The sequence below is a fragment of the Abramis brama genome, assembly GCF_963993115.1.
Source record: "Abramis brama genome assembly, chromosome: 12".
NCBI classification, from domain to species: Eukaryota; Metazoa; Chordata; class Actinopteri; order Cypriniformes; family Leuciscidae; genus Abramis; species Abramis brama.
This window is the reverse complement of record NC_139974.1, coordinates 36089097-36100955: the sequence shown is the minus strand read 5'-3', so window position 1 is coordinate 36100955 and position 11859 is coordinate 36089097. Positions and strand designations below refer to the sequence as shown.

General features: G+C 38.6%; 1 protein-coding gene and 1 long non-coding RNA gene across 2 annotated transcripts; one reads left to right on the top strand and one right to left on the bottom strand.

The window, feature by feature from the left end:
- The first annotated feature begins 474 nt into the window (after positions 1–474).
- Positions 475–2147, top strand: LOC311093249 (progranulin-like). Its single transcript, XM_084130499.1, has 5 exons — positions 475–599; positions 755–946; positions 1028–1168; positions 1665–1776; positions 1943–2147. Exons 2-5 carry the CDS (start codon positions 755–757, stop codon positions 1954–1956), a joined length of 459 nt encoding a protein of 152 aa, XP_083986625.1. The 5' UTR covers positions 475–599; the 3' UTR covers positions 1957–2147.
- LOC311093252 lies at positions 1105–4915 on the bottom strand. Its single transcript, XR_014608383.1, has 3 exons — positions 4527–4915; positions 2246–2301; positions 1105–1210 (listed from the first exon to the last, which is right to left on the bottom strand). It is a non-coding gene; the product is annotated as an uncharacterized lncRNA (long non-coding RNA).
- Between the last annotated feature and the right edge of the window lie 6944 nt (positions 4916–11859).

Here is an 11859-nt window from a genome sequence, read left to right as displayed (position 1 = left end):
AGCACGAAAAACACCTTCGTCATTAATACTATATTGCTTGGTTTAAATGGCGTGTAAAGATATTGAGTATGTTTCTCATTTCATTTGATATATGGTATTCCACAATTGAGGTGCTCTTACAGAAAAACGTTTAACCATTTAGTTTAACCATACTTTTTATTTAATTGAACTTTAACAAAACAAGCAAACAGTCAAAGTATGGTCAGAACTACAATTTTTACATATAAAGAAAAACATACAGGGGGTAGGCTAATCTTTTAGCCTAACTTAATTTAAATATGTTAAAGGACTCAAATATAGAAATAGTTTTATTTTCTTTCTTCTTATTAGAATGAAAATAGTATTGATATATATTTGAATCTCTTTTTCAAAAACAAAGGTTTGGTTTAACTGTATTTACATGTAATATGAAATTTAGCAAATATATTATATTGATAATATATTATTATTTTCTTTTCTTTTCTTTATTCTTGTAAATTTCCTGGTTAAATTTTACATTTTAAATGGGAGGAGCCGTGTGTATATCTATATAAGAGACACAGTCAGAACATCACAGGACAGACAGCAAAACACAATCCACAAAGAAGAGACCCAGCAAGGTAAATGTTCTTATTCTCACTGTCAATCAATCTATTATTGACATTAGACTTTGTCACGTATCAAATGTTAGAACAGATGGAAGTTCCAAAACATTTTTTCAGTAATTTCAAAAAAAAATATTTATATTTATAATATTTTGATGTGCTATTTTCAGATGGTTCCAGTGTTGATGTTCCTCATGGCAGCTCTTGTAGCTGCAGAGCCGCTGATGGATCTCTCAGACCCAGTAGAGTCTGATAGTGAGTCTGTCTCTGTGGTGTATTGTGATGCTTATACTGTGTGTCCTGATGGAACAACGTGTTGTCGGAGTCCTTATGGACAATGGTTCTGCTGTCCGTTCTCAATGGTAAATCACAGTAAACTGTGTAACTTTTTTAGTCTATTAAGTTTAAGGTTTAACCTTTGTTTGTTCTGCCCACTCCTTCAGGGTCAGTGCTGTAGAGATGGAGTTCATTGCTGCCGTCACGGTTATCACTGCGATTCCACATCGACTCAGTGTTTGAGGGGGTGGTTGAGACTTGAGTCTTCTTCTCCTCAGCCGGCCTACAAAGCGATCCAGAAAACTCAGGTATGTCAGTACTCTGCCTATATGACTGCAAAGTAAAGCAACCTATGCAACAAGTAAAGCAACCTGTCATGTTACAACGACCTACATACTTGACAATCTTTACAGACAATGTCATATGACTTTCAATCACCATTTCCGGCAGTTATAAAACATGGCTGAACATTTTCAAGCTGCGAACAATAAACAGTGATCAATAAAATGACATAAGATTTTTGACACAAATTAAATAAATATTTAGGGTTCAAAAAACATATATGTTCTCAATTGTCATAAATAGTGATTTAAATTTCTCTGTGTGTTAAAATAAACAATAGGGCAGTGAATTCTCAGTGGTTTAAAAGCAGAAATGTGCTTTAGTTCATTATATTATGTTCTAACTTCTATTGTATTTATTTGAGCTGTAAAAATTGAAATGGTTCTTTTAGAGATTTTTCTAAGAAGGTGAGTTTCTGGTTATGTGTTTACTAACATAATTCCTGTGAATGGAAATGAGCAGGCTCTCGAAAGGCAGACCCAGACTGAGACTATTCATTGTGAAGGAAACATCTACTGCCCAGCTGAGAAGTTCTGCTGCAAGACAGCATCTGGCCAGTGGGGGTGCTGCAGCGGTAAAACTAACTCCATCTGCTCTATTAATCATGCCTAATCATCAAGCCAAAATAAATGTGGATGAATTATAGATTTAATAAACCTACCTGTATAATTATAATAACAACTCGTGCATCAAGTTTTGTGTTTGCTTATATTAAAAAGTTGTATTTCTATTTTTTATAGGGTTGGTGTTGTAAGGAAACAACTCCCATGACTTCTTATCAAAGACTTTCAAAGTGCGAGACTCTTTCAAACTCTTGAGAGAACAGATTAGTCCAACATCCAAACTAAATTCATGTGAAATAAAAATGTATTTTTAATAATCCATCTATACATGGTATTTTGTTCATGACTGAATAAAGGTTTATGAATGAATCTTTTAAGGGAAGTTAAAGTCTCCTTCACTTCACTGAATTATTCATATTTTTGTTCACTGAAGTCTCCTCTACATTCAGAATATAATAGACTACTACCATACTGACTTACTGTTGTTGTAGCATATAGTATGTAGGTCTACTGTGCATAGTCTATACAGGAAAAATCTGCAAAATAAAATGGTAAAATTCCATAAAATTACAGGTTTTTTTACAGTGTACTATGTATTGTTTCTGTATGCATTGAGCATATAAATATGATTAGGCCATTGGAGCAAAATTAGTTAATGTGACAAAATGCTAATAATGCTACATTGGTTATGTGGTCTACTATAATATGTTAATGTTCAAAAAACTGTTTTCATCCTCTGTCTGAACGCTCTGTTTCATGTCGTGTACACAGTACACACTGAACAATATTAGCCTCGAGTTTCACTTACCAACAGATTTGTTTGAAAATCGCAAACAAATGCCCAAAATCTGAGGCAAATCAATGCTATTGATGCATATTGATGCTATTGATAGTGTTTATATCGATGCAAAACCGATGCGTTGCTGATACCTTTATTTAGCATGGTAAATATTTGGATCTGTCTGCAACTCAAAGTCATGCAGTGTGAAATGTGTTTTGACTACAGTCAGCGCAAAATACAGGGCAAGGGAAAGTTCAGGCGGAGGAGTCATAGACGTGCAACAGAACGTCAGCAAGCATTAGCCTCTGCAAGAAACCATTCTCTTTTTCATGATGTTTTATTAACAAAGTTCAGGAGGAGCACATTCAGATAATTAACTTAATTAACGTGGGGGGAGCTCATTCAGTTAATCAACTATATATATATATATACAGTGCAATGCATAAGTTAATACACCCATGCTAAAGTTGACTAAAAAGAGGAATAAAAAATCATATTTTGGAAATTGAACTTAATGCCTTAATTTAAAAAATTAGGAAAAATCCAACCTTTTAGGACACCAATTTTCTTTGTGAATGAATAATGTATCGTAAATAAATAAATGTTCTTCCTTAAAATACATGGTGCATAAGTGTGTACACCCCTATGTTAAATTCCCATAGAGGCAGGCAGATTTGTATTTTTAAGTATTTTTTTATTATTAATTTTTAGGATACTATGCATCCTGATAAAGTTCCCTTGGCCTTTGGAATTAAAATAGCCCCACATCATCACATAGCATTCACCATACCTAGAGATTGGCATGATTTTATTTCAGTTAGCCTAAAAGCTAGTTTGATTTGCATTGAGAGATGATCTTATGGAAAGTACCCCATGCCAATTTTTGGCCTTCTACCTCAATTGCATGTGTTGTACTGTATGAAATGTGGATGGATTTATAAACATTGAGAAATAAAGTTGAACAGAAATAAACACAACTCTAAATAATGAACAGAAAAAGAAATATTGCATATAAAATTATATCAAAGTATGAACTTGTGCAATACAGTAAATGCTTACATTACCTTAAATGAATGAAAATATGTGCTGTCCCAAATATTACCACAAAAAAGGGGGGTTTGGCTCAGTTTACATAAGTGTATGTCACACATCCTTTCATTATAATATACACTTTTCCTGTTCAAATGGGTAGGTAACATCTTCATTATTACAGAAATGTATCCTGTGTTGGGCTGATGTTTTTAATTTATGGCAAGAAACCTTGCATAAGGCAGAAATTCAAAAACGGTCCCAATCATCCTTAATTCACAGCGATCCACAATAAATGCAGGCAAAGTTGTGTGTGTGTCAAATTGTACAAGCCATATTAGCAAAAAGACACATGTGCACACATAATCATTTTGATATAAAAACTCACATCTCTTAAACGTACAGTATGGGATTTTTTCTCCACTAGGGGTCGCTAACCTCTTTACAATAACAAAGGCGTAGTTTGATGACGCAACATTTGCTAAGAATTATGGATCTTGTCGTCAACGTCAAGCCGACCGATCTAATAATGTTTATGGATGACTGAATACATCGATGTTTTTGTCATGACTGTGATATGAAGCAGTTTGGGATTGCTAAGAGACAGCTATCAGCTCCACACGCGACGCGAGTCCCGCGGATATAAAAGGAATATGGACATTTCATTCTACCGAACTACACGCAGAATTACTACTTACAGGTCAGTTTATTAGACAAATTAAACTTGTGAGGTAACGCAGCGCTGTTTCACTTGGTCTAACATTACACTATCACACTAAACTGCATTTGAATGTGTTGAAATGTAACTTATGTGTTAGTTTGTCTGTATGAGACTAACGTTAACAGTAACGTTAAGCTAGATCAACATTAGAATAACATACAGCTCATATTCTGACATTTTATCATTGTTGAACTATATAACATTGATTAGTTTTATGTAAATGTGCTCACCTGTTTAATAAAGTACATGTAGGAGCGGTCGAAGTCTCGGACGTGGAGCTCTCGTTTATACTGTCTATGGGAGCTCTAGGCATCTCGAAAACACCGCCCTGATATTGATTCTCGTTTTAGTTCTCCTTTTTTATCCAAAGTCTGCTTGCCATGGTCCATAATGTTTGAACGAAACAACAACAGCGTGCAGATAGACATTGCGAACTACAGTGGTCCACGTCTGTCGTCTTGGTTACTATCAGAGGGCTCTGGTTCATAGCTCTGGTTACCATGGCAGCACGAGCGGAAACCAGGGACAACGCGGATATGACGCCATTGACTGCGACATAACGGAAATAAAGACACGGTCCGTGTCTTCGAATTAAAATATTAATTTCTCTGGATTTAGAAGTTAATTGGAACTGTAGGGATAATGTAAATACACAACTTTAAAAAATATATAACATAGATATAGTGATTTTTTATATTTTTAAAGCAAAAAAAATACATATTGTGCCTTTAACATCTTCCTCTTTGTCATTACATGATATGTCCTTCCTGTTTTCCTGTGAAACGCACTGCAGTTCAGTGATCAGTAGACAAACACAGTCACTCAATGGCGCAATCTTGAGGTTGATTGTGGTACAAAAGGGCATGAGCAAGAAAAATGTTCTTATTCTCACGGTCAATCAATCTATTCTTGACTTTAGACCTTGTCACATTATTAGTATAACAGAAATATTTGCAAATCTGATCAGCCACAGACTCATTTTGATAGTCTCTCGTTTTGTCTGATAATATCCATGAACATATCCAACATTGTCATTCTGGTCTAACTCTGTAGTTATTTATTTAAAAGAAATTTTGGAAGAATACGCTTCTTACTTTTGTATTAACTGTTTGATGGCAGGTGCATTTACACCTTTAACCTCTCTGTTAGCCTACACACTCTTGTAAGAATGCCAGCTTTGTGATTTGAAGTGTGGGGAAAGTGGCATGCATGAAAGGATGGAAGAATAACAGAAACACCAAATAAAAAAGTATCCGAGTAAAGTAATCAGGTACAAACTGACACTTTATTAACTATAAAAAAACAAACATGTTTTTAAGTTTTAAAATTAAGACAAAATATTAAGTTACAAATATATGTACCTCTGTAACCCAGACCCAACAGAAACAATAGGCTTCACAAGGCTGGAGTTTATGGAATGAATGTCATTCCTAAAACATTTGGATCCAAGACCAATAAACAACATGCACGTCCTGTTGTAATGACCATATAATCGGCTTGTAATGTATATAAACTTATTCCAGTATTGTGCCAAAACTATCATTGTAAGATATATGATTTAATTCAGAAAGAAAGTGTAATTTTATGGGTTCCAAAATGGGTTGTGAAAAAGCATTTTGAGGAACTTTCAACCTATACAAACAGAAGAGTACATTAAAGAGACTTCTGCTTTTATGAGAAAACTGCATAAGCCACGAGGCAATGCTTTGTTTTTACTTTCTTGTTTGCTCCTGGCCTCGACAAAGTGACTTTGACATCATTTTCTTGTGATCTCCACATCAGAAAAAGTTAGTTTTCTTGTTATTTCGGCATAAACACCCGACCTGTTATTAAACGCCAGCACTAATTAAATTCTGTACCTTACACTCTTAAAAATAAAGATTCTTAATTGGCATCAATGGTTCCATGAAGTACCTTTAACATCCATGGAAACTTTCCATTGGACAAAAGGTTCTTAATAGTGGAAAAAGGTTCTTTAACTGTACCCTGAGAAACCAAAAATGTATTTGGGAAACCAAAAATGGTTCTTCATGGCATCACTTTGAAACCCCCCTTTTGGACCCTTTATTTTTAAGAGTGTTGCCTATTGGGAGCACTGTACTTCTGCTGTAGATTGAGTTTTGATCTGAAGCTGTCCTACATGATGAATAAAAATCCAAGAACCTCTATCTGAGGCTAAAATCAGCATATGAGAATGATTTCTGAAGGATCATGAGCAGAGACTATTTTCAAAAACAATACATTTTGATCGGTAGTGTGTAATCACTATAATATAAATATATCATGATTATTCTAGAACAGAAAAGAGCAAACAAACGTATACAAAACAGTTATATAATTTGGGAACTAAGTGATAACAGAACAGCCTGTTCCGGAATAATAGTTAAATCTTTAATGAAAAGTGATGTGAAAGGGTGGCCAAATCTTTCAACACTAAAGGTTTTTATGACATTTTGAGAGGAAGTTTTAAATTTTGCATAATCGTTTGGTGGGAACCTTTCCATAGAATGGCTAATCTCTTCATGTTCCTATTCCAAAAATATGTAGATGTAAAAATGTTGATCTGATCAATTTGTTGATGGGATGGAGAAAGAAAATAGCTAGATCTTTTAAAATGTTTATTGTTTATTATTAATCATTCAATATCAGTATCATTATTCATAAATATATATTTTCCCTAAGTCAGGAGACAATTATTATGGTCAAGCTGGGTCTCGTTTCTTTGATTGGTTAGTCTCAGTATTTAAGCCCTGTATTTTGTTCAGTTCTCTGTCTGATCTCGCGGACGAGCCTCCAGGGAGCTTTATGGGTTGCGTGGAATGTGTCCTTCTCCACAACGGTTCCCCGTTTACGATCTGCAAGAGCAAGGAGGAGACCAGCCCAGAGATGGCGAAATCTGCGCCCACCACAGATGCCGAGCCGGAGCCTGCCACGATCAGCAACAAGGACTGAGCCCAGAGCCCGAGCCCGACGTAACGTCTGACCAGGTGTGATAGCCGGCCACATCGCTAGTTCCTGTGGGCGATTTGGTGGAGTTTTGAGGGGATGACATGGAGCTCAACCCCCTCAACACCAGCTGAGGAAAAAGCGTTGATGGACTGAGAGAGCGAGTGCATCCGGCCTGTTCCGTTTCCACACGTGGAAGACGTGATAGGCTCAAAATTGCCTGTCACGTCTTCCAGCACAAAATTGTTTGAGATTGTGTTCCCTTGCCTCCCACTCAAGGGAACCTCCTCTGCCTGTTTTGTCTGAACCTAGTGAGAGTTCCTCGCCTCTTCCTCGTCGACCAAGAGGGCTGTTCATGGATTTTATGCCTGTCTTGCGTGTTCCTGTTAAGCCTGTCTGTTCACCCCCTTCTGAACTGCTGAGATCTCCAGCACTGCCTCTCCTTAGCCTTTCATCTTCTGATAGGAGTGGCGACCCATTAGCTCCACCTTGGACCTCCATGCCCGTCACTCCTCTTAGGCCTGGCAACCAGTCGAGCTCCACTGTGGTTCCTCCGTCCCTCGGCTCCACCTGGGACCATCATCCTTTTGGCTCCACCGGGCTTTCCTCGTCCCTCTGGCTCCACCTTGCTCAGTCGTTGCTCTGCCTGCGCTCTGGACTTCCGGGCCTTCACCTGTGCCTCGTCCCTCCACCCTTTTGCTCCATTGGGCTTTTCCTTCCTTCCTTCCAGCTCAACCTTGGTCCTCTGTCTATATAATAAAGGACTGCTGCACTTAAATCCAGCACTTTATTTTTTACATCCTGCTGCAACCATACGCGACACAGGGGAACACAGGCTGGAATCATGACAATGTTAAATTAGTGCATATTTTGAAGCGTTTATATGCCCACGTATAAATATAATTAATTATTATTCATAACGGATTATGATCAATAATTAATATTTTAATTATTTTCAGAATTGACTGTAGCAGAATCAATAGTATGATCATTTTATCAGTTCATCCAATGAACAGAAAGCATAAACAATTATTAACTCTAGGAAATATAATATCTTCCTGGCCAAGAAAGAATAATAGTCTGGAGTCTTTTAGTCTGGAGGTTACTTGCTTGTCTTTGGCGTTCCTTTTTTCTCTTGGGATTCCCTTTCGGCGTAAAAGGGGTTTCCCGAGTGCGTTCGTTGGCTGGTCTCCTCGTGCCTGGTCTGAGGCGGCCAATCACGTGGTGTACTGGTGGGTTGATGGAAGCCTTTGTTTGAAGCTGGCTTTGCAGAAGAAATGTGGACCGAAACTTTGCCGCAAAACTTAACTTAGAACCAAGACTCACAACGGAAAATAAAGGAAAACTTAGAAAAGAAAAGAAAATTGAGACGAGAGTAGTAAGATGGCTTGAATAAAGCTGTTGAACCCGTTCTTCTGATCTTAATTTGGGTTCTTTGTCTCTGCGGTCTACATGGTTACTATAACCATCGCCTGCCGTCTCCGTCTTTGTTCTGCCTTGTTGAGAGCTCTTCTAAAAATTTTGTTTGGGTCTTAAGATTTTAAACTCAAAGTTCGTCCAACCTCCAGGATGAGTTCTGGCCAATTAGACACTGGCTAAATTTAGGAGGTGGCGTTCTTTTCAGTTCTGATCGTAAATCATGCGCATCTGTGCTCTCCTTACTAACAGAGAGAACAGAGGCCACAGTTTAGACATTGTCAGTATTATAAGAATACGAAACATTTTACACAGATTTCAATCAAGCCATCTTTTGAATCAAGAGCATACGATCATACTGATATGAAACACATGTAGCGACTGGGCTATTTGAATCATTCGTTCGTTTGATTCTGAATTAACAAATTCAGACTCTGTGCTTTCTAAGCACATTTATTCTGAAACCCAAAGCCTTTTTACACTCTGAACCCCCGAAGGTAAATCAGTTGTGTTGGCTCCAGCTAGTCTGCGACAAATGGTCTTTCGCGACACTTTATTGCACCTTGGAGGATAACCAGTCAACACATTCCCTTAACGTTGCAGAGTTCTGCATTCCAAACCCGCTTCCCCTCTCTGGACAGAGAGATAACGAAACTTTCTATGTGACATACACTCTCACACGTACATACAACACACAAACGACCTTTGTATGTAATTCAGACTTGTATCTGACCTTCCGGTATGCATGCATGTTTGATTAGTTTTGTTTTGATCATAGTTATGATCTTCTAGTGTGTGTGGCTCTGAAATGGATTTTTGAAGAAAGTTTCTCCCATTGGAATCGAATCTTCAGGGCTAGGTCATAAAACTTTATGACTCCCAAGCTGCAGCTCATCCAGCTCCGCTGCAAGAGATAACGAGGAGCCAACATTCCAACGCACACACATACACAAACTTTGAACATTAAACTTAGAATATACAGTAAGCATGTCATATTTCATATACTCCTGTGTTTCCCAGTTTATATTCACTACGTTTATGACGTATTTGAAGGAACGAACCTTAAAATGCTTGTAAGATGCATTGATATTAATATTAACATTAATATGCTTGTGTAATTCTGCATATCTTATGTAACTTTGTGTATTCCTATAATCTTTCATATGACATGTTTTATATCATTTTAAATCTTGAGACTTAACAGAGTTGAATCTCGATAATAGATTGCAATGATATGATTATTACTATATGAATCGTCTGACTAGAGTATTAAGACAACACCATAACTCCCTCGAGTGGGTGTCTCCCCCAGAGACAAAGGAACTTTTCCCGCTTCATATCTTTGGACGTTCATTGGTTGTTCACGCGAACAGAGGCGTCAGCCCATAGTTTCCATAAAAGACCAACTCAGGAAATCTCCGGGAGCACTTTTTACGAACCCTCTTCGTCAGCGAGAAGATCCATATGGCTCCCTTTTTGGGAGCATTCTCCGTTTTCCTTTCTCTTTAAGTCTTTTCTTTATTTTCGTCTTTCGTCTTCTCCCTACGTTCAGCGAAGCAAACGTAGCCGGCAACCTCAACTTTAAAGAGACTTGAACATCCCGCGGCCGCGCTCACCGAAGCAAGCCCTGCTTTCTTAAAGAGACACACGCACGACTCTGCGTTCTTCAGCAACAAAGAGAACCATTTGGCAAAACAATGCACTATCACAGATTCATAAGGCTTAATGGTGTTATCAGAAGGAGCTCTTTAACAAATAATGCATAGAGGTTAAATTATAAAAAGATGCTTTAGAAATATGCTACAGTGGAGACTAACAAAGATGGCGACCGCTTAGGCAGCACGGTCAAGAGCTCTGAGACTTTTCCAACTAATTAAGTCTTTCGTGTGGTCTCAAAAGACTAAAGAGTGCCTGATATGAACATCGATGACTATTTCAAGAAAACTACTGCCAACATGCCAAAACCGAGGGGAAAGAAGACCGAAGGAAGCAGTGAAATCCACGCCAACCAAGAAATTAGCGGCGACGAAGCTAATGTTAGCTCTGGCCTTACGGCAGTGACATCTGATGCTAACACCATCATACACGCTCTTACAGCGGTCATAGACAGTAAATTAGCCGGAGTCACGGAACAGATTGAGAAATTGGAGGCGTCTGTGACACAGACGATGGATAAAAAAATAGCCGATGTAACGCAAATGATTGAAACAAGACTGGCCTCTGTCCTGGAGGCCGTCGCCGACCGAGGCACTGAGATACAGGCCCTGACTGCGAGAATGGATACCGCAAATGAGCAAATGGAAGCCATAGGCCAGACTGCAGCTGCATCCGAAGCCAAAATCTTAACTTTGGATAAACAAATCAAACAACTAAAAGAGCGCACTGACCAGCTGGAGAATCACTCCCGGAGATGTAACGTCAGAATACTGGGAATAACAGAGCGCGAAGAGGGGACGAACGCGGTAAAATACCTTGAGAGGTGGATCCCCGAGTACCTTCATCTTGATACCGCAGACGGTAGGATCATCCTGGATCGTGCACATCGCGCACTGGGTGCCCGATGCCGCCAATCGGACAGAGGCCACGTCCCTTCATTGTCAAATTCCACTATTACTCCGATAAAGTCCGGGTAATGGAAGCCGCACGCAGACACTACCAGAACGAGACCCCGCGTCAACAGAGGATCCTCTTCTTTAACGACTATTCAGCGGAGATCGTCCGTAAACGTAAAGCTTACGACGGTGTGAAAGCTCAACTCCGGGAATTGAAAGTGGAATACGCGTTGTTATATCCAGACATCTTGAGGGTGAACACCGACGGAGGAGGATACCGCCGCTTCTCGACCCCGGGTGAGGCAAAGGTGTATGTTCGCACTTTGGAGCTGGCGCGTGAAAATGCGTGAAACCCTCCTTCGCCAAAAAACGGCTGACAACTGGATGAAAGGTCTCTAATACGTGTTACAAGATGTTGTTAACTCATAGCACAGGGCTCTTTTAAAAGGAAGAATATGTTTCTAGACCACACGAAGTGTGTATACGTATATATATATATATATATATATTTTTTTTTTTTTTTTTTTTTTTTGGAGATAGATCTCATGTGTTGACCATAGATAGTGAAAGCAGCCATCTGCGGGTCCTTGAGCCCAACTCTGCTTTGGCACTGCCAGTTCTTTTTCGCGCAGTGCTTTGCTTTTCTTTT